This window comes from Hemitrygon akajei, unplaced genomic scaffold (genome assembly GCF_048418815.1).
Source record: "Hemitrygon akajei unplaced genomic scaffold, sHemAka1.3 Scf000073, whole genome shotgun sequence".
In the NCBI taxonomy this organism is placed as follows: Eukaryota; Metazoa; Chordata; class Chondrichthyes; order Myliobatiformes; family Dasyatidae; genus Hemitrygon; species Hemitrygon akajei.
Window position 1 is genome coordinate 1,742,781 of NW_027331959.1, and position 23,739 is coordinate 1,766,519.

Sequence of the window (23,739 nt, forward strand, 5' to 3'; positions counted from 1 at the left end):
TGGTCTGCCCTCTTTACCCTTCAGTTCCAGTTCCACTGACGGGCTTTGGGCGAAAGCTCGACTTATTTCTCCGTTCCATAGATGCTACCGGCCCTGCTGAGTTCCTCCAGCATTTTGTGTGTTACCATGGTTACGAAAGATCAGCGGGTCGGGCAGAGAGCAGGGGCAGTTTGAAAAGTCTTTGGAACATATCCTCCTTGTCAGAAAATTCTTGGGAAATTAAGCTGTGAAAAAATAAACTTCCGAAATTTACTTCTGATCTTTGTTTAATCAGCCCGTTGTCTCTGTTATGAATCAGAGATTGGGTGACACAGAAAAGTACAACACAAAAACAGGCCCTTCGGCTGAGCCATTTAAACTGACTAATCCCTTCGAGCTGTATTGGGGCCAAAGCCCGCCACACCCCTCCCATCCAAACTATCTCTTAGTGGTTGAAATAGAACTCGCTTGTAATGTGTGTAGCCGGCAGCTCGTTCCGCACTCTCACAACCCCCTGAGTCAAAATGTTCCCCTCGTGTTCCCCTTATACTTTTCAGCTGCAATCCTTAATACATGACCTCGGTGGAAAACGACTGCTTGCGTTTACCCTATCTATACCCCCCATAGTTTTGTCTACCTCTGTCATATCTCCTCTCCATCCTCTTCGTTCAAAGGAATCAATTTAGAACCTATTCAATCTTTCCTTAAAACTCATTTTTTCTATATTTTTATATTTAAAATATATTTTAAAAACTGCAGATGACGTGAGTCTGGAGTAAAGATAAAATGCTGGAAACTCGCTGTAAACAGGGCAGCAACTATGACTGGTAAAGTTGTGTGTTCGGGACCCAAAGGTCGTTTTCCTTGAATCACGTTAAATATCCTATCACTCCTCCCTGCAGCAGAAATGGTTAAATACAATATTAAAGTGACTTTGTTCACACCTGAATGAGAGTGAATCGTCAAACCGGTTGGATTTGATTTCAGCAGAGGGCCGCTCCCTGTTCTGAGGAATGTGGGCGGACAGGCCGCTGGTCACACACATATCTGAGACCGATATCTCTCAGAACAACCACCCGAACCCTCAGAATGAATCAGTAATCCGGCCTCTCCCCAGATTGGTGAGAGTTTGGTGTAGTGGTGGGGCAGTTTCAATCACCTCAAAACATATCCAAGAATATCCGCGGATATACTTGGCGAATTTAAGAGGGAATATTACAACTTCTGATATATACTTCGGATCTTTGTACAATCAACCCGTGGACTGTTATGAATCAGCCACCAGGAGTCACAGAGTCACAGAGTCAAAGTGTCAGAGAAAAGTACAGCACAGAAACAGGCCCTTCGGCTGAGCTATTTAAACTGCCTACTCCCATCCACCTGCACCGGGGCGGTATCTGCCATACCCATACCTTCTAAACTATCTCCGAATCGTTGAAATCCAGTTCGCATGCACCACTGGTGCTGGTAGGTCGTTCCACGCTCTCACGACCGACTGAAGCCTGCTTGCATTTACCCTCTCTACAATCCCTCATATCATTGTATACCTCTGTGAAATCTCCTCTCAATCTTCTATATTCTAAAGAACCAGTTTTCATCTATTCAATCTTTCCATATTATTCAGGATTTCTTTGTAAACTTTCTCTGTCCTCTTTCAACCTTACTTACATTTTCCCTGTGGGTAGCTGACCAAAGCTGAGCTCAACCCTTCAGATTAGACTCTGACAGTGTCCTGTACAACTTCAGCTTAGCATCCCACCGCGTGTACTCGGTACTCTGGCCTGTGTGCCAGCAGCTTGCTTTACCACCCCACTGATCAGTGACGCCATCAGTCCGCTGCAAGCCGGTGTAGTATTCCTTGCTGCAGAACGCACTTCGGCGTCATCCGAAAATGTCCTGATGCATTTAACCATTTTATCATTCAGATCGTTGATTTAGTTGAAAACAGCAGAGAATTATCCCTCAGGGCAGCCAACAACTCCTCTGTAATTTATATAGTCCATGAAGTTGATGACGTTTTGTCTTAACTCTACAGACTCTCTCTCCGTCTTCCAGGTAAATACAGATTCACATTAAGCTCATCCCTTTGGCTGCACACACGGTTTACCATTCTATTCTCCCAGAGGACCAAGTCTGATTTTGGCAATCCCTTAGCTCTTAACATCTCTGCAGCAACCCTGAGGAATCTTCTTCCTCTTGTCTGCTAAGGGAACATCATGCAATCTCCTGACCCTTCTGCTTTCCTTCATAAGTGTTATCTTGCATTTCTTACGGTCCTTAAGCACCTCGTTGCACAAGGGATTTCCTGCGATTCACCATCTGCGATCCTCTGTCATCCTGCCCCACGTCAGCGCACCGGAGTCTCCTGGTGACTAAAACGTGCTTGATGGTTAATTCACGCGCCTGGGGAACCAACAGGAATGGGATTTACAGAAGTGAGGATGCAATTAAATAACTTCATTGGCATTGCAAAAGACAAGAACAAATAATATACAGACGGCGAACAAATAAATGGAGTAATTTAACATTGTATAATACTGTGAGAAACGAAAGTACCAGTAAATGTTTCTAAACCAGCTGATCACTGTCACTGTCCCCAGAGTGATTGCCCCGGTTTTCGTGGTGCAATATTTTTTTGGCAACAAATGGCCACGGATCGATCAAAAGTGAAGGAGACTAAGTACCTGACAGAACAAAGAGGAACAGCGTGGATGTTAAACACCGATGCACACTCAGACAAGAAGAAAATTCCAGTTAGCATGTGAGCATTCGGAATCCTGCTCAGTATCTGGTATCAGTAACGATCAGCAGATCCCTCGCTTCCAATGCAACCAGTTAGCGAGTGAGAACTCCGGAGAGAATTCAAAATACAGATATGCAAAGTGACTTCGGGTCCTTCTGCAGGATACCCTAAAGTTTACCCTCCAAGGTTGAGTCGGTGGTGAAGTAGGCGAATGCAACGTTGGCATTCATTTCTGGCGGTATAGAATACAAGAGCAATGATGTGATTGTGAGGCTCTATAAGGGCTCATGAGACCACACTTGGAGTATTGTGTGCACTTTTGGGCTCCTTATTTTAGAAAAGATATACTGACTTTGGAGAGTGTTCACAAAAGATCCAGGAGAATGATTCAGGAATGAAAAGGCTACCTTATGAGAAACGTCTGACATCTCGTGGGCTGTATTCCATGGAGTTCAGGATAATGAGAGGGGATCTCATAGAAACTTTCCGAATGTTAAGAGGCCTGAACAGATTAGATATGGCAAAGTTATTTCCCATGGTAGAGGAGTCTAGGACAAGAGGGCACGACTTCAGGATTGAATGACGTCCATTTAGAAAAGAGATGGGGAGATATTACTGTAGTCAGAGCATGGTAAATCTGTGGAATTTGTTGACAGGTCGTTGGGTGTATTTAAGGAAGAGATAGATATTTTCTTGATTAGTCAGGTCATCAACAGGTAGGGGAGGAGATAGCTGAGTAGGGATGACCGGAAGAACTGGATCAGCCCACGATTGAATGGCGGGACAGACTCGCTGGGCCGAATGGCCTGCACCTGCTTCTTTATCTTATGGTCTTATGCTCATACGCAATCAGCGCAAGATTAAATTCCACACGAGGTCGTTACGAGGAACATGAAATCTTAGTAGTTACACATCCGGAAACGTGTTCCTTTAATTTCATGAGGCACAATGTACAAGAACAGAGATATGTTATTACAAATGTACTTGGCTCATTTCAGCTCTGACTGAAGAGCTAGTCACAGCTTTCAACAACGCACTATCGGGAGGAAGATCCCCTGCACAAATGTGCTGAAGACTCTCACCAGTATGTTCCTGGGATGGAAAGTTTGACAACAGGGAAACACATATACCCGAGATAAGAGCTTATTCCTGGTTTTCATCAGCAGTGAATAACTCAGATAAAGATCACTGATGAGTAGGCAATTTCATAAATGGTGAGGGAAAGGTGGTCAATGGGGCATCAAATACAAACACCACAGAACTTAAATTCCATTCAATATCAGAATTAGAATCCGGTTTATTAACACTGGCATCTGTCGTGAAATTTGTTAACTTAGCAGCAACAGTTCAATGCAAAGCATAATATAGAAAAGGTAAAAAAAAACAATAAGTAAGTAAATCAATAATGGTATATCGGTATTGAACAGATAAAAAGTGCAAAAACAGAAATAATATATATTTTAAAGGTGAACACAAGTGAATCTGCAGATGCTGAAAATAAATAAAAACGCAAAATGCTGGCAGAACTCAGCAGGCCAGACAGCATCAATGGGAGAAAGTAGTGACGACGTTTCGGGCCGAAACCCTTCATCAGGAGTGAAGGAACACGTCGTCACTACCTCCTCCCATAGATGCTATCTGGCGTGCTGAGTTCTGCCAGAATTTTGTGTTTTTATTTAAAAAGTGAGGTGGTTTCATGGGTTTAATGCCTATTTAGGAATCGGATGGCGGGGGGAAGACGTGTTCGTAATAGTGACCCATTGAAAATGGCGGGAGGAAAGGATTTTGGGAATGCCTAGGGTGGAGCACCGCGGGAGGAGTGTGAGATGGATGTCATAGAAGGAGAAACAGGGGCGGAGCGTGAAGCGGTTACAGATAAACCCAGACATGATTTTTGTTTTTGAGGAATAGAGAGCATGGCGGTAAGGGTAGTATTTCTCTCTGCGTGTCGGATGGGAGAATACTGGGAATCTTCCAGTCTCACAGATGGCCACATCTACGCCAGGTGCACCGAGAGTCTGTGTTAGGGATCTGGAGCTGCGGCTCGATGAACTACAGCTTATTAGGGAGAGTGAACAGGAGATAGAGAAGAGCTATTTGTCACCCTGAGGCTCCAGGAGTTAGATAATTAGGTGAGCGAGGGAAAGTGCTCAGATAGTAGAGAGCACCCCTGTGGCCACCCCCCTCAGTAATCGTTATCTTGTTTTGCATGCGGCTGGAGGAAGTGACCTGACAGAGGACGATCACTGCGATCTGGCACTGAGCGTGGTCCCGTGGTGCAGAAGGGAAAGAGGAATATGAGGAATGCGGCATTCACAGGGGATTCCATAGTGAGGGAACAGACAGGGGATTCTGTCAACCTGATAGAGGCACCCGCATACTGTGTTGCCATCCAGGTGCCAGGGTACGGGTTGTCTTCGATCGGGTGCAGGGTATTCTGAAGGGAGAGGGTGAACAGCTAGAAGTCTTGGTACACGTTGGTACCAATGGCATAGGTAGAAATAGGGAGGAGGTCCTGACGAGAGAATACATGGAGTTGGGTAGGAAGTTGGAAAGCAGGATCTGCAGCGTAGTATCCTCGAGATTGCCGCCTGTACCTCGTGCTAACGATTCGAGAATAGCACAATCAGGCATAATGAGTAGCTGAGACTGGTGTACAGGGCAGGGTTTCCGGTTCCTGGATCATTGGGACATGTTCTGCGGGGGGTACAATCTGTACGAAAAGGACGGATTACACCTGAACCCAAAGAGGTCCAATACCATCGCGGGCGCACTTAATTGAGCTGTAAGGGGTGGGGGGGGGGGGGGTGGATGGGAACCGGAGTGATAGGCGTTAGGAAGGGGAAAACAGAAATAAGTCACAGATAGCGTGCAACAGAGATGATAGAAATGAAAGGCAGGAGATGAGGCATAATCACAGCCAGTGGGATGAGTTACAGGGCAATAGAGGCGTGGTGCAGTTAAATCAGAAAGCAACAAATACTGGAATTAAAGTGTTGCAGTAGAATGCACGCAACATAAGAAATAAAACGGACGATCTTTAAATTCAGCTACTAATTGGCAAATATGAGGATGTGGCCATCTCTGAAACTTAGCTAAAGAATGGCTGCCATTGAGAGCTGAACGCCCAAGGATATACGGTGCATCAGAAAGATGCAAGGGGTGGGAGAGTGCTGGTGTAGCCCTATATATAAAAAATGATATTAAATCATTGGAAAGAGATGACATAGGGATTGGAAGGTGTAGGGTCTCTATGGGTTGAGATAAGAAATGGCAACGGTAAAAGAACCCTAATGGCAATTGTATACGGGCCTCTAAACAACACCCCGGATTTGGATTACAAATTACACCAGGAGATAGAAAAGGTGTGTCAAGAGGGCAATGTCATGATAATCGTTGGGGATTTTAACATGAAATTCGATTGGGAAAGCTAGGCCAGTACTGGACCTCAAGAGAGAAAAACTGAAGAATGTCTAAGAGAACAGCTTGTTGTTGAACCCAATACGGGGTCGGCTGTGCTGGATTGGGTTTTGTGTAATGATCGGGGGTGATAAAAGAGATTAAGGTTAAGGAACCCTTAGGGAAGTGTGATCACAATATGATCGAGTTCACTTTGAAATTTGAGAAGGAGAAACTAAATGTCAATGTGTCGGTATTTCAGTGGAAAAAAAGGAAATTTTAATGGCATGAGAGGGAAACGGGCTAAAGTTGACTGGACAGAGACACTAGCAGGAAGGACAGCAGAGCAGCAATGTCTGGAGTTTCTGCGAAAAATTAGGGAATTGTGAGACAAATATATTTCAAATAAGAAAACATTTTCAAATGGAAGATGGACACTACCGTTACTGACAAGTAAATTCAGAGATAAAATAAAAGTAAAATGGAGAGCATACAAGGAAGCCAGATCTAGTGGAAGGTAGATGATTGCGAAGCTTTTAAAAACTTACAGAAGGAAACTAAAAAGGTCATTAGGAAGGAAAAGATTAATTATGAAAGTTAGCTGGCGACTAAAGAGAACAAGAGAATTGAGGGTAGATAGAGGACTGATAGAAAAAGACGCTGGAGATAATGTAATGACAGACGCAGAGATGGCAGAAGAACCGAATGTGAATTTTGCATGTCTTCACAATGGAAGACATCTGCAGTACACCGGACATTCAAGAGTATCAGGGAAGTATGTGCAGTGAAAATTACGACTGTGAAGGTGCTCAGGGAGCATAATGGTCTGACAATTATGGACAAGATCAACAATAAGAATTTTCAGGATGGAGTAAAACGGGGGAAGATGCCAAAATAAGAAAATTGGGAGGAGCTGGAAAGAGCACAAGCTAGAAGGTAGTAGATGAAACTGGATGCGTGGGATAGTGGGCGAAATGTAGCTTGGGTGATAATGGGAAAAAGCAAAGAGCTGGAGAAGAAGGAATCTGATAGGAGAGAGTGGATCATTGGAGAAAGGGAAGCAGAAGGGGACCGAAGTGAGGTGATTGGCAAGTGAAGAGAAGAGTAGGCCAGAGTGGTGAAATGAAGAAGAGGGAAAAGGGAGAGGGGAAATACCGGAAAGCCGAGATATCTGTGTTCATGTCATAAAATTGGAGGTTCCATAGACAGAATTTAATTGCAGTTTACTCCTCCAACCTGAGGCTGCTCATGTGGCAGCAAAGGAGACGATGTTTGGCCACTGGGAAATTCTGCTTTTTGTTGTTGGAGCTGAGATGCTGGACTAAACGTTGATTAATCTGAAGAAGGCACATCTGTATGAAACTTCGACATTATTCATCTCCATAGAATTTGCCTTATCCGCTGAGTTCTTTCAGCATTTTGTATGTGTTGTGATTATTGTTGTTAACGGTTTTCGTGCGTCCATTATCTTCGTAAGTCTGGACGCGATATCAGGTTAAGGTTAAGGTTCTTCAATATATTACAGGAGCATACAAACAACATATATTTATTTATATTTCTATTGGAAGATCGATAACTGAGACAATTTCCCAGAGCGGATCTATAATCGAGACAAAGTCTAAGGAGTCTGGGAATGGACAAGATCAACAATAAGAATCATGAAACCGAGAGGTGAGACTGAGAGACTTTCACGGCAGCATTCACTGAATTCTCGATTCATCATTTCTTCGTCTTTGGGATTTTGCAATTTCGTGTGAAGCTCTCCATACCTCATCATATTTGAGATTTTACCTGAATGAAATCATGCTTATTTTTACCCCAGCTGTTGGAAAACACGTCAGCCTTGTGTACAATTGAACACTTAGCATGCTAGAGTGAGTATAAATGAATGATCGTGGAGATACATCAGCTCAGAGTTTCTTCAGCGAGATCGCGGGCAGCTCGAATACAGGGTGAATCACACATGGAATGCCTGAAACTATCTACAGTATGAGAAAGATATATTACTTGATCGTTGCCGTTATTGGTGTCCCTGGTAGGAACAGACGCAAACTAATATTTGCAGTTCAATGTGCGCGGTCTTTGGACCCATTCAGTCACCAACAGCGTTGTGATGCCGGTGTATTAGTGAGTGTAGTGCAGTCATTGTGACAGAACTCTTGTGTTCCATCAGAAGTTTCCTTGCAGTTTAGTCAGTAGACAAGGCTGAAAAGAAAAAAAAACAAACATTAACTGAAACAGGTGTAGAGTGGAAGATCGGGGAGATGGATATAGTTTGTGGACATGACAGGCAGCTTTGATTTATCAAGGTAAAACCGCTATCAAAATAAACTCCAATTCTCCAGCACGGTCGGCACCATCCAGGGCTACGGCGGTTTTTTTTCCCGCACCAATAGTTCAAGATGCTTTAATTTAAAATTGAACGTAATTGTGCTGTGTTTGAAAAAATGCTGCAAGGTTGAAGAGAACGCGGAAAGCGAAACTCTGATGAGATTCACTTGTGTGTTCAATCTCGGACCATCGGGAGTTTTGAAAATTCAAATCGTGTCGCTGTGCGTTTTTGTTTACAAGGGTTTGTTTCCACGCCTTATTATCAGTGAAGAGGGGTTTCGCCAACCAGAGGTGTCTGTTAGATGCCTGATGGGGTAAAGTACATGCAATACTTTGGTCTGGAAATATAAACATTGAACCATTTGGAATAATGCTTCTGTAATTTGGAGCAGGTCAGGAAGAATGTGCAAATAAAAAGAAAATGGGAACTTCCTGATCTGATCCCTTGTCATAGTTTGAAGGAACCGCATCCCAGTGTATTTGCAGAATTTAAAAGCAGCGAACCCAGCTGGGCCCATGGGGGCAGGTGACAAACGGGAGTCGAAAAGGAGATGGACGCCTGCGAACAGAGGAAGTGAATGTGCTACGAACTTTGAACATTGTAAATGGACAACCTCAGAGGCAGCGGGGCGTAGCGACATGCGATGAGTGCCAGGATATCAAGGAAGTGCAGAGGTATCCAAACTTTACACATCGGTCGTAAAGCTCTCTTGGCGATCAGTTGACAGTGCCTCATTCCCAAATCTTGCTCCTCTTGCAGTACCGAGTATGTAACCTTTCTCCCTGCTTGCGCGCCATTGCGGAGTCTGCGAAGCACGATTTAAACCTTTTAAACCTCCAGTATTGAGCGCCCGCCAGGTTTGACTGTTCTCTCTTTACAGCTTATCTCTGCCCCACCGAACGTGAGAGTAATTCATTGATTCCTGAATTTAGTGGCGATTGTGATCCTGTCCCGGGGAATGTGCGGCCTCTCCACCCGCACCACTCGCTACCTGGTGGCCATGACAACGGTGTATCTATTGACCGTTGTCTTTGTGGTGATACTGTGGCCGCTCAGTTATTATTACTTCCCTGGGACTTTCCTGGCCATCACCCCCGTATGCAGTGTGATTGCTGCCCTGACAGAGACAGCCACAGACTCCTCTGTCTGGTCCACTGTCAGCTTTCCCTTTGATCGGTTTGTCGTCATCTGTTGCCAGAGGTGGAGAGTAAAGTATTGCACCGGGAAAACTGCGCCTGTGGTTCTGATAACAACCAGTGTTCTGGTCTGTTTGAATCATTTGCCCTACTTCTTATATTGCAACCTGTGAAAGTGATTGACAATATACCTGGAGACTGCGTTCCAAAGACGGGATACTATACGGATCCCGGGTGGGTGGGATATGACTGTCTTACTACTGTTCTAACGTCATTACTCCCATTCAACTAATTAACAAACAAAATATCTAACCTCTTCTCAGAGGCGGTTGCCGTGATTTTCATCTGGACACTGCAGAATGGACGGTCACCGAAGAACATGACAGCGGAGAGAATAAAACTGGTTTAGAGCCCGAGAGAGGACAACACAGGCAAACACATATTCACACCTTCAGCCCGCAACATCCACCTTCTATCTCACCTTACCTTTTCTGTTTATTTGCCCAGCATATTCCAGCCCTGTCACCGTCACAACCCTGTCATTAATGATAAAGCAGGAGAGCATCCAAGGGTATTTAAAACCTAATCAGCAAAATTGCATCTCATTTGTTACTTCAGTCTTTTGCGTCAGGATGAAATGAAAAAGAAAGTCACCAGTCTAAGGAGCTTACAGTAAATCTCGCACTTGTCCTTGGTATCAGATAAAGCTGTTGTGGAGAAATGATTAACACTACAGAACTCCTGGATTTGGTTCATAATTGTGCAAATTTCCATGGAATACCCAAATTCCTACTCCAGGGAGAAATGTCACCTTCCTTCCTGATTTTGAAATAATGATGCTTGCCACTTGATGGTGACTGTGTGAGCAATCAAATGGCATATTCTGCTTTAGAGCCTGAGAAAGGAACAACACTTCGTCTTGAATTTGTTACTCTTTCAAAGTGCATGTTTGTTATATTTGTGTCAACCGCCTGGTCCTCTATTGACACAAGGAACCACTCAACTTCTGAGAAGAGATCTCCAGTTTTGAGCCTGTCCTCAGACGCTTCACATTGACACCTTGTCTGCTCAGATGGTGGATCTCACCCGTGGATGGTTATGCTCATCCATTGGTTAACTCAATCCTCTTTAGCAGAGTTTCCCAACCTACTTTAGCCCCAGTGCCGCGAGTTGAGAACAGTCCAGTACCCCCGTCACTAACTTATGCATCTGCAACAACGTCTGCTAGGGTGGTTAGGTCGGACGAGATCGCCAAGTGTCAGACGCGTTGTGATGACGAATGCTCAAGGCCTGCAGTGCGATGCTTCTTCCTGTGTCCCAGCACCACCACCTTTTTTGGAAGTGCCTGCTCTACTAATGGTCGGTCAGATCTGATGGCTTATCGCCCCACCAAGATTCTTTAATGTCCCACTAGCGAGTGTTATTTGCTCCTAAAGCCATCTTAGGACATGTAACCACCCCAGAGGGAATAACTGCTCGATTGTGATCATTTCTTCATCTTTCTGGTCTGAGCTTTCATTTCAGTTCAGAATAGTACATGCTCGCAGCATGTTGAATCCTGTTTTCATTGATGAAAATACATCCTTAGAAGAGTTACAGTGAGTAGGACAGAGGGAATGGGACTCCCTCAACACTGTGTGTGCAGCTCCCTCAACATCTTGCTTGCTCCTCTCCATAGTGCACTCACTTTATCTTCCACTCCCTTTCTCCCTACCCTTCACCCTCCTCTCAATTCTCAGCACACCTTCCTCTCTGCTTCTCCTCCATCTTCTCTCACTCTCCATTTCCTCCTCTCCCCTCTTATCCTAATACATCCTCTCCCACTTCCTCACCTCCCTCTCCTACTCCAGTCACCCCAACTTCCGCTGATTCTCACCTCTCTTCTCCCCTTTCTGTCTACAAACCACACCCCCACCCCGACACTGAATCTCAGCCCGTGCTCACTGCAGGATAGCAACCCATCCCTTTCAATATGCAACAGTGACATCGACAAGATAAGTAGCCTTGGTGACATCGGAACATACTGGCGTTTGGAGTTGGATGAAGCAGAGGAGGGAGAGAAAGTGACAGAGAGATAGAGGAAGAGGGAGAAAGAGAGAAGGGGGAGGAAGAGATAGAGAAAGAGGGGGAGGGAGGAGAGAACAGGCTGAGTGGTGGTTGTGAAAAAGAGGGAGAGAGAATCGAGAGACTAGGAGTGTTAGTGAGCAAGACTGAGGAGAGCAGGCAGGGAAGTGTTAGAGGTGAGAAACAGAGGGGAGAGAGATGGTGGCAACAACCAGTGAGGGGAGAGAATTGCGGGAAGAGTGAGATGGATGTGGGTAAGAAATAAACGGGGAGCAAGTGAGGGGCAGAAAGAGGCATGGGAGAGAATGACGGAGGAGAGAGATTGGAGGGAATATGAAAGGGAAGAGAGATGGGGAGTTAAGCTGGGATAGAAACCAGGGATTGAGACGGGGGAGATATACGAGGGAAAGAGACATATTGATCAGTGAGAGAGAAACTGACAGGGATCGAAAAGGGCCACTCATTTTAAATGGAGACGTATGGAAATTTCTAAAATTCTAAATCTTCCATGTAAATTCCTTTAGTATCAGTGAAGTGTCTATCTAGCTGAGTGTAGGCGGCTGACTGGGTACATTTTAGGTGGAGATAGAGGGGGATAGACACAGAAGCATAGATCAGTCATGGCCATGTTGAATAAACATAATATCATAAGACTTCCTCTTTCTTATGAATTGATTTCCCTGTAGTCTGAGGGTGTACCCCTGGTCCTGGGCTACGCATTATGGGAAACATCCTCTCTATCTTGGCTCTACAGTAGTCAGGAAACCCGCCCATAATTCTAAACTCCAGCGGGATCAGCACAGAGACATCAAATACCATGAACTGGTGTCTTGTTAAGCAGCTTCAGCTGCAGCACCTTGTTCAGAACCATCTGAAAATCCAAACAAACAACACCCACCACCTTTCTCATTTCACCAAAAAATTCCAAGAGATCTGTCTGGGAAGAGGAAAACCATGCTGTTTTGGCCGTACAGGGGAGGATTTAAAAGGACTGTCATGGAACAGAATCACTGGCAGGATACAGCTGGCCAGAGTTGACTCTCTACTGTTCACTAGGTGTGTTATAAATTCACTTAAGTACCAGAGACAGAGTTTAAAATAAACTGATTTATTTGTTTCAGATTCAGAATATTAAACACCAGTCCCATTAAAGGTGAAAGAAGAAACTCCTCCCATTCCCAGTGACCAGGGTGCAGAACTGGGTGTGGTGAGCAGCAGCAATAATTGCAGAGTTCAGCACCGACAGTCACTCTCGAAATTGCATTCAGCAACGGTGATGGACAAATATCCAGCATGCAGCTCATTGAAACTTTCTCCCCAGTGTGAACCTGGTAGTGTGTCACAAGTGTAACATGCTGCAAGGTTTCACTGCTCATGTAATGGCCTCTCTGCAAGGTTTCACTGCTCATGTAATGGCCTCTCTGTAATGTTTCACTGCTAATGTAATGGCCTTTCTGTAATGTTTCACTGCTGATGTAATGGTTTCTCTGCAGCAGCAATGTTTAGGTTAAGACTAGAGATAACAGGGTTTTGGAGTGCGGGGCTATCCAATGAGAGAAACATTCTTTCTTGTGAGTCTGGAAGAGAGAATTTGTGGTCTTTCGCTAGGGAGAGATGAGAAGACGTGAATGGAGAGAGCGGGCCCTTTTTCTTTGTTTATTTTACTAACCCTATAATCAAAGTAAGAATTATAAAGCTCAATCGTTTAATCGCATATTGTGTACTGTTTGTAATTTTGGGGGACTGATTTGTAACAGGGGACACATCACACAGCATCCACCCAAACGAGATTTCACAAGTTTGGCCGGGCTGGGGGCTATCACCCCTACATTAAGCTGCTAGCCGAAGCAAGAGTTACATACGCCTAGATGACTGAGTGAATCGCTTCCCAAGGTCTGAGCAGGTGATCAGCCTCTACCCACTGTGAACTCGCTGGTGTCTCTGTAGTTGAGATGACCAAGTGAATTCCTTCCCGCAGTCTGGGCAGGTGAACGGCTTCTCCCCAGTGTGAACTCGCTGATGTACCTTCAGTTGAGATGAGCAAGTGAATCCCTTCCCACAGTCTGAGCAGGTGAACGGCCTCTCCCCAGTGTGAACTCTCTGATGTACCCTCAGTTGGGATGAGCAAGTGAATCCCTTCCCACAGTCTGAGCAGGTGAACGGCCTCTCCCCAGTGTGAACTCGCTGATGTACCCTCAGTTGGGATGAGCAAGTGAATCCCTTCCCACAGTCTGAGCAGGTGAACGGCCGCTCACCAGTGTGAACTCTCTGATGTACGTTCAGTTGAGATGACTGAGTGAATCCCTTCCCACAGTCTGGGCAGGTGAACGGCCTCTCGCCAGTGTGACCTCGCTGATGTACCTTCAGTTGGGATGAGTAAGGGAATCCCTTCCCACAGTCTGAGCAGGTGAATGGCCTCTCGCCAGTGTGAACTCGCTGATGTACTTTCAGTTCAGATGACTGAGTGAATCTCTTCCCACAGTCTGAGCAGGTGAACGGCCTCTCGCCAGTGTGACCTCGCTGATGTACCCTCAGTTGGGATGAGTAAGGGAATCCCTTCCCACAGTCTGAGCAGGTGAATGGCCTCTCCCCAGTGTGAACTCGTTGATGTACCTTCAGTTGGGATGAGCAGGGGAATCCCTTCCCACAGTCTGAGCAGGTGAACGGCCGCTCCCTTATGTGAACTCGTTGGTGAGCCATCAGGTACGACGACCGAATGAATCCCTTCCCACAGTCTGAACAGGTGAATGGCCTCTCACCAGTGTGAACTTGCTGATGTGACTTCAGGTTAGATGAGCAAATGAATCCCTTCCCACAGTCCGAGCAGGTGAATGGCCGCTCCCCGGTGTGAACTCGCTGGTGTTTCATTAGGGAGGATGACTGAGTGAATCCTGTCCCACAGTATGAGCAGGTGAATGGCCTCTCTCCAGTGTGAACTCTCTGATGTACCTTCAGTTGAGATGACCGAGTGAATCCCTTCCCACAGTCTGAGCAGGAGAACGGCTTCTCCCCAGTGTGAACTAGCTGGTGTACCATTAAGTCAGATGACCGAGTGAATCCCTTTCCACAGTCTGAGCAGGTGAACGGCTTCTCTCCAGTGTGAACTCGCTGATGTACCTTCAGTTGAGATGACTGAGTGAATCCCTTCCCACAGTCTGAGCAGGTAAATGGCCTCTCCCCAGTGTGAACTCTCTGATGTACCCTCAGTTGGGATGAGCAAGTGAATCCCTTCCCACAGTCTGAGCAGGTGAATGGCCTCTCCCCAGTGTGAACTCTCTGATGTACCTTCAGATGGGATGAGCAAGTGAATCCCTTCCCACAGTCTGAGCAGGTGAATGGCCTCTCGCCAGTGTGAACTCGCTGATGTACCTTCAGTTGGGATGAGGAATTGAATCCCTTCCCACAGTCCGAGCAGGTGAACGGCCTCTCCCCAGTGTGAACTCTCCGGTGAGCCATTAGGTCAGATGACTGAATGAATCCTTCCCCACAAATTCAGCAGATGACCAGCCTCTGCCCAGTGTGAACCGACTGGTGTGTCCACAGGTGGGAAGACCGACTGGATCCCTTCTCTCACACAGAACAGGTGAATGGCCTTGTCCCAGTATGAACTTGCTGATGTACCTTCAGTTGAGACGACCAACTGAACCCATTCCCACAGTCTGGGCAGGTGAATGGGTTCCCCCAAGTAAAATAACGGGCGTAGAAGTCAGTCAGATGATCAAGTGAATCCCTCCCCACAGTCTGAACAGGAAGGAAGATGAAGTGAATCCCTTGCTCCACTTCGTAAATATCTGGTCAGAGACAGCAAAACTGGCATGATATGTTTGAGATTCCAGTTGACAAATTCCTCATCATTTTCAACCTGTAAAAAGATTTACTAAGTCCATCAATGGGTGTCAGACAACATTTCAGATGAGATCACTTGACTCGTCAAGGTGTGATATGGCTTCACAACGTTTCAGTGAATTTCAACACAAGTTGGAGAGAGAAGTCATCTTCTAACTGGGCACAGTGCTGGTATCTAGAATGACCATCAAATTCTCTGATGCTCCTCCTGTCTCTATGAGAATGGGGCATTTCTAACATCTCCAATCTGTGACCTGGCTCACTTTGACTCTCTCCATTGGTGTTATTCCCTGCTCCCACTGAGCTGCATGGGTGCCTGGCCCCACAGTAACTGAAACACTCTCACACAAATAGCCGGTACTCATTCCAAGCACCCACCACTCTCTGTGTAAAAAAACTAACCCCTGACATACTCTCGGTATCTATTTCCAAGCACCTTAAAACTATGCCCCTCATGTTAGCCACTTTAGACCTGGGGGAAAAAGCCTCTGGCGATACACACGATGAATGCCCCTCATCATCTTTTCACCTAAAATATGCTCTAAACATAAACAAGGGAATCAGACATTGCTTTGAGGTTTTGTTACAAGTATACAAAATTATTAGTGTACAGATAGGGTAAATGCAAGCAGCATTTTCCACTGAGGTTGGGTGGGATGATAACCAGAGGATCATGGGTAAGTGGCGAAGGTGAAAATTTAACGGGAGCGTGTAGAAAAGCTCTTCACTGAAATAGTTGTGAGAGTGTGGAATGAGATGTCAGCATGAGTGATGAATATGAGCTCAGTTTCACCATTTAAGCATTAGACAGCTTAAATGCTTTTTCAGCATTGACTAGATGGGCCAAGTAGCCTGTTTCCATACTGAACTTCTGTAGGTTTCTGTGACAGAGAAGCTGGACAAACTTGTTTGGAAGGGAAAAGGTAGGAGGGACAACGGAGCAGCAATGGCTGGAGTTTCTGGGAGCAATTCGGGAGCTGAGTGATCGATACATCCGAGGAAGTGAAAGCATTGGAAAGGCAGTAGGACACAACTGTGGCTAAAATGAGGAGCCAAAGCCAACATAAAAGCCAAAGAGAGGGCAAACAAAAGAGAAAAATTATTGGGAAGCTTTTGGAAACCAACAGAAGACAACTAAAAAAAGTCAGATGAGCTCAGTGCGTGGAATCATGATATTGTAGTCATTAATGAGTCTTGGTAGCACCCAACAGTCTGAGGCATTTAGAGGAACAACATATCCAGGGCCTCAATATCTCTTAAAAACCCAGGTTCCCTGCACCAGTTACCATGCAACCTTTATTTTGGCAGGCATGTACAAACTCTACACCCTCAAAATTTCACTTCTGAAGGCCTCCCACTTACCAAGTACTCCTTTTCCAGAAAACAGCCTGTCCCAAACCACACTTGTCAGATCCTTTCTGATACCACAGAATTGACCTTTCTCCAATTGAGAATCTCAACCCATGATCCAGACCTCTCTTTTTCCATATTTTCTTTGAATCTCCTGGCATTATGATCACTAATTTCTGTCACCAGCCCTGGATCATTTCCTAACAGCTTCCTGCACACTTCTACGTCGGGAATCCTACCTACTGAGTAAGGGCACATTTGACAAACTCTACCCCATCTAGTCTTTTTACAGTATGGAAGTCACAGACAATATCTGGAAAGTTAAAATCACTTACTGAATCAACCTTTGTTTCTTGGCATGGTCTGCGATCTCTCTGGAAATTTGTTCCTCTAAATCCCTCAGACTGTTGGGTGCAACCAAGTCCCAAGAATGGTTACAATATCATAATGCCCTGTCCTGAGCTCATCTGGCTTTCCTACGATGCTTCTTGCATTGTGATATACACAGCTCAGCACATTCATCGCACCATGCTCAACCATTTGATTGCTGACTCTATCTGAGGTCTGAACAACATCTGACTGGTCTGAACAAACTCTCCCTCATTGGCACAAAAACAATGGAGCTGATTGTGGAGGACAGGAGGAATGGACACAGACTAACCCCTATTGACGTCAATGGACCTGGGGTTAAAATGGTGAACAGCTTTAAGTTCCTCAACATAAACATCACCAAGGATCTCAAATGGTCTGTACATACCAGCTGTGTTTTTCACCTCAGATGGTTGAAGAAGTTTGGTATGGGCCCCAAATCCTAAGAGATTTCTACAGGGAGACAATTGAGAGCATCTTGACTGGCTGCATCACTGCCTGGTACGGGAACTGTACTTCCCTCAATCGCAGGACCCTGTAGAAAGTGGTGTGGACAGCCTGGTACATCTGCAGATGTGAACTTCCCATGATTCATGGAAAAGAATAAAGTGAACTCGTGAAAAATATAATGAACTGATTGTGGTGTGGTTATTGATCCGGCGAATTGAAGTTTACACCATAAAAAGTTTCCCATCCGGATACATCACACCTTTGTGTGGCTACTCTCTTCTGCTGACTTCAAGAAATAGCAGAGAACTGTGGACTTCGCTGAGCACATCATGGAAACAAGCCTCCCCTCCATGGACTCACTCTATACTTCCTGCTGCCTCAGTAAATCAGGCAACATAATTAAAGATTCCCAGAACTCCAGACCAGACATTCTCAATTCTCAACCACCCATCGGGTCGAAGATAAATGAAAACACAAAAACAGAAAACGTACCACCAGGCCTAGGGACATTTTCCATTCTGCTGTTATAAGCAAACTGATTATTCCTCAGGAATTCCTCAGCTTCCTTCTTGCATTAATAGGGATATATTTGGATCTCACTCCCTTGTCTGAACGGAATAAAGATTAAACTGCACAACCACGAGAATAACCCACATATGTAAGGTACCACACACATGATGTTAGTCCCCGGTGTAGCAAACCCATGCATGACATCAGGCATGTGGGGGGGGGGCGGGGGATAGGATTTTTGGTTCCATGGCTCTCTTCCAGGGAAGGTGGGACCTGTACAGAAGGGACCACAAGGAGAGAGAAGGTTCTTTGGAAACTGAAGATCTGAAGGCAGATAAGTCACCTGGACCAGATGGTTTCCACACACAGTTCTGAAAGAGGTGGCGGGAGAGATTGTGGAGGCATTACTAATGATCCTTCAAGAATCACTAAATTCAGGAATGGTTCTGAAAGACTGGAACATTGCAAAAGCCACTCCACTCTTCAAGAAGGGAGAGAGGGAGAAGAAAGGAAACTATAGGCCACTTAGACTGACAGTGGTTTGAAAGATGTTGGAGTTGATTGTTAAGGATGTGAGTTTGGGGTACTTGGAGGCACAAGATAAAATAGGCCAGAGTCAGCATTGTTTCCGCAAGGGAAAATCTTGCCCGATGAATTTGGTGGAATGCTTTGAGAAATAATAAGCAGGGTAGACAAATGAGAGTTGGTTGATATTTTGCACTTGGATTTTCAGACCTTTTAACAGGGGTGCCAAACTCATTTTAGGTCACGGGCCGGATTGAGCAAAATGCAGCTTCATGCGGGCCGGATCAGTCGGTCGCGTGCGAACGCAGCTTTCGTTGCATCCATTTTTTTCAGCCTGCTCTCATGTGTCTCAGTCTCTGCTATAACTGCAAAGTGTATCACTTTATAAATTCCGTTTCTTATGAAGAAGACTGCCGAATAAACTCTAAAAGCCCTGAAAACCTGGTACCTGAATAAACTCAGCATTAGCTATATCATACGCCATAGGCGCTTCGATTACTGGGGCCAGCTTTAATAGTAATTAGATATTATCTCACGGGCCAAAGATAATTCCACTGCGGGCCGGATTTGGCTCGCGGGCCTTGAGTTTGACATATATGTTTTACAAGGTACCACACACGAGGCTCCTTAACGAGCTCTGAGCCTGGTTGGGCGGCGATGAGGAAGGAGCGGATCTCGGGTTTACATTGTTATGTGTGATGAGAAAACCATGGGGAGATGGGGTCCAGAGTTGGCCCCCCGTGAACTATGCTGCTAACGAGAGGGAGGGATAAAGATGGGGAGAGGCGCCATGCTGCACATGCTGATAATGAGAGAGACACAAGGATTTAAAATTATGGCTTCTTCGCTGATTGTTGACTTTACTCCCAAGGACTTTGCCTGCTTGAGTGAATCCTTGCTGACACAGCAGAGTGATGCCAGGTGCCTGCTGAGACAGGAGGGAGTGGCCAGTTTGATGGACATGATCAGCTGATGGATGGCTGGAACCCCGGCTGGGGAGATAAAAGACGAGTCTGCTGAGACACAGGCAGACACGCCACTGGACACTGAATGAGTGTTGTGCACCCACAGGAAGGTGGGGGCTTGGAGGGTCGATTCGGGGGAATCAGTCTGAAGCTCACAGTGTGTGAAGGCAGGCCGGTAGGGGCTTGTGTGTGTGTCTGTCCTCGCCTGGGTGACAAGTCCAGCACCGAAGAACGGTCTAGCCGGGAACGGAAGGGTCATAATCGATGACCACAACAGTACAAAGGAACAAGAAGACAACGGAAGGTTTACCTGCTGATTCCGCTCATCTCTCGTTCGCTCTCTCTCTCTCTCCAACGTCACAACAGCAACTACCTTAACCCAAACTGAACTGAACTCTGCATTATCTGAGGACTATTCATTTACCCCTTGACTATGATAGAACTTGGTTTTGATTCTTATTCCTACACTTCTATATTTATCATTGCTAACCTGTCGTATATGTATATTTGCATTTTGGATACTGTATTACTTAGTTTACTAATAAACACCTTTAGTTACAGTACCACCAGACTCCAACGTATCATTCCATTTCTGCTGGTTTGGTTACCCGGTTACTGGGTACATGACAACATAAATCGAAGGTCGATTGTGTGGGAAAGGGCCGGGAAGGAGCCAGACGGCTGGACAGTCTGGGCCTGGAATGTAGGATCAGTTGGTTGTGGTTCCCCAAGCAGTGAGAGAGGATGTTGGTGACATGAATCTGTTTGTGTGTACGGGTGTGGGGTAAATGGTGGGAAAGTTGTGGGGCTACTGGCTGGTGGAGGGAGGTTGGGGATGTGGGTTATCGGACACAGTGTGACCTGGGAGGATGGGTCCTAGGGCAGATCACGTTGTGAGCAAGGGAGGATCTGGTCCATTGCATCAGACAGCTTTCAGGAAGCAACAAATCTCTCTTTATATTAATCACTGTCTAATCTTGCTGCTAACATTGTGTTTGTCACAGAGCCCAGAGTCTGGGAACAGCTCGATGGTAGGAAGCAGATGGAGATGATGGGAGGCTGTTTATTGGAGTCAAGGCCCGTGCCTCCTGGAGCTCCCCAGGGTAACACCCATTGCTACTTGTCATCTATGTCAATAATCTGGTTGAGAATGTACGGGGTATGGGTAGTGAGTTTGCAGCAAGTAATTGCAAACAATTACTTCTTTTTGCAAGATAATAAATATAAACACCCCTCTTTCCCTCTCCACACTCAGAACCAACCAAAAGCTACTTCAGAAGATGCAAGCTCTTCGAATGAGCAAACACTGAGGGAATGTGTGTGAGTTTAAAGAGCTGTGCTACTGACAGAACATTAGCAGATCTGGAGTGATTGCAACTGGGTCTGATAGAGGCATAACTGGTATTTCTGGGCACATTCAGTCTCACTCCAATTATTCCCTACCTTCCTTTGTACAGTTCTGTGATGTCTAAAGGACCAGTATTTGAGTAAATGAGACTCACCAAACTTTCTCCTGACTGAATCACTGGAAACCCTGAGTCAGAAGGTTTCTCTCCAGTTGGTTCTCTCAGTCCTCGGGCTGGTTCACGTGTTGCTGTTCCCTCGTCTTCAGTTGTGGTTTGCTTCCATTTGTGGGTTTTTCTTCCGATAAATCTCTCACCGCAGGTATAACTTTAACATGAAAGATAATGAAGCATGTTAACAATACAAAGGAGAACAAAATATTTCTGCTCACTGAAATCTAAACATTGAAGACAAATATAACGATCTCAGTGAACAAATCTGTCCCTGACACGTCACAAAACCTGATATGGGATAGGAAGGAGTCATCATTCAGTCATTGTAAGACATAAGATGTAGGGACAGAATTAGGTGATTCGATCCATCGAGTCTGCTCCACCACTCAACCATGGCTGAGATTTATTCCAACACCATATTCCTGCCTTGCTCCTGGTACCCTGAAGCTACTTAGCAATCATGAGTATATTAATCTCTGTCATAAATATACCCAAATGGCAGCCTCAACCAACCTCTGTGGCAACAAATTCCACAAATCAGCCATCTTTTGGCTGAAGAAATTTTTCTCATCTCAGTTTTAAAGGGAAGCATCTTTACTCTGACACTGTGCTGTCAATCGCAAACTTTCCATGTCCACTGTATCCAGGCTTTTCAGCATTCGGTAGGTTTACTTCACCACACATCCCTCCACTTCCCCCACCATCCCGCATCACCATTCATCCGGAGACTGTGGGCACACACCACGTGACCGTGCGTCACAAAGCGGAGGGCGGAGCACATCTGCGGCGCCCAGCCTCACGTGACCTGTTCGCGGGACGTCCGTTTCAATTCTGTGGAAATAGACAGCCTGGGCTCCTGGTTTGGATCGCTCAATGCAGATTCAGTGAAGCCGACACATTTCTGACGAGCCCAGATAACTGGGTACTAAATGAGAAATTGGCCCTCGGTTCGGAGCTCTTGGCCAACATCGGATCTCCCCGCTCGGGATCGCTCTCAGTACTCACCGATGGGAAAGTGATATCTTCGGCCCGCAGACAGTGATCCCGACCCCCGGCCCCCCACCCAGGAGGCGGGAACCCTTTGCCGATCCGGGAGCAGATGAACTTCAGCGCTGTGAAAGCGAGCACACCGCCCGCCTGTAGACTGTGAGCATGCGCGAAGTAATTGTTGCATCATCCGGAGGGCGGGGCCTCGGACACAGACGCCCAGATACTGCCCATCTGCGGTTAAATGGGAGGGGCAGACGATATCACGTGACGCGTGGGGTCTCACACCCCCAGAGAAAAATCCAGCTCCCCATCACTCTGTAAAGAAGCAAACTTGCCGTTCACATCGCCTCTCACCCTAAATGTGTCAGACATTTCAACCCGCAGGAAAATTATATCGTCTGTTCACTGTATCTACTCCTCTCGTAATCTTATAAATGTCCATCCAGTCTCACCCCAGCCTGCGCCGCTCTGGAGAAAACAACACAAGTTTGTCCAACCTCTCGTTATAGCTCATGCCCTCTAATCCAGGCAATATCCTGGTAAACCTCTTCCACACCCTCTCCAAAGCCCCGACATCCTTCCAAGAATGGGGGCGACCAGAACTGTATGAAATACTCCAGATGTGGTCTAACTAGTTTTATAAAGCTGTGTCACGAACTGTAACGTTTGAGAAACGAACCAGCTGCAATAGAGTTCACACTGGAGTCTGGTTTTGATGTTAAAACCACTTCTTTATTAGTATCTACTTACAGTAACTTAACGAAATAAAGGAAAGGTAACTGTGTTTTGTGTAAATATAACTCCCAATCTATCGAGCCTGAGGCAACAAAGCTCAGAGTCTTGTGATGGTAAAGTAGGAAAGTTCAGTAATCCACGGAATAAATGGTGGAAGAGAGATATTTGTAATCCAGGGTGAAACGTAGAGAAAAGGCCGTTACTTCAAAATAACCGCCGTCGAAGATCTTATCCTTTGAATCTGTCCACTTACGAGTTATCAGCGAAAGTGACCTGTCACAGGAATACAGTCTACCCGGTGTTGCCACACAACATACCCTGGCAATGGTTATCACAAGCGGTCCGCCAAGATATTCCACAATCCATTCCAATGGATTATACTAAGTGACAGCCACACACATTCGTGGGTGGTTCCGTGTACCGATGATCAACCCACTCTTGTGGGCAGAGGAGAGTTCCAAGCCTCAGCTGCGACAAACTGAAGCTATCAGCTTTTCCACTCTCTCTCTCTCTTTAGAATGGCCGACTGCCTGTCTGCAGATCGCTCTCTCTCTCTCTCTCTCTCTCTCTTATGGTTAATCCACAGTTAGCGCCGTCAGCTTGTGACTGACGTCATAGTCCCCTCCTCCCGCCGGCGCTCTTAAAGAAACAGTCACAGTACGACTGCAGGCTCGTAACAGCTGCTACACAACTTCCCGACTTTTGAACTCACTGCTTCAACTAATAAAGACAACCATGCCATTTTCCTTCTTAACCACCCGATCAATCTGTGCACTCTCTTTCAGGGAGCGATGAACTTGAAGTCTGAGATCCCTCTGATCATCAACAC

General features: G+C 45.8%; 1 protein-coding gene across 1 annotated transcript in view; it reads right to left on the reverse strand.

The window, feature by feature from the left end:
* Positions 1 to 12,745: 12,745 nt before the first annotated feature.
* LOC140722235 (uncharacterized) overlaps positions 12,746 to 23,739 on the reverse strand; it is a 121,471-nt gene continuing 110,477 nt past the window's right edge. Inside the window, 1 exon segment of the mRNA XM_073037022.1 lies at positions 12,746 to 15,027. Coding sequence (XP_072893123.1) covers positions 13,568 to 15,027 — 1,460 coding nt within the window. The 3' untranslated portion in view covers positions 12,746 to 13,567.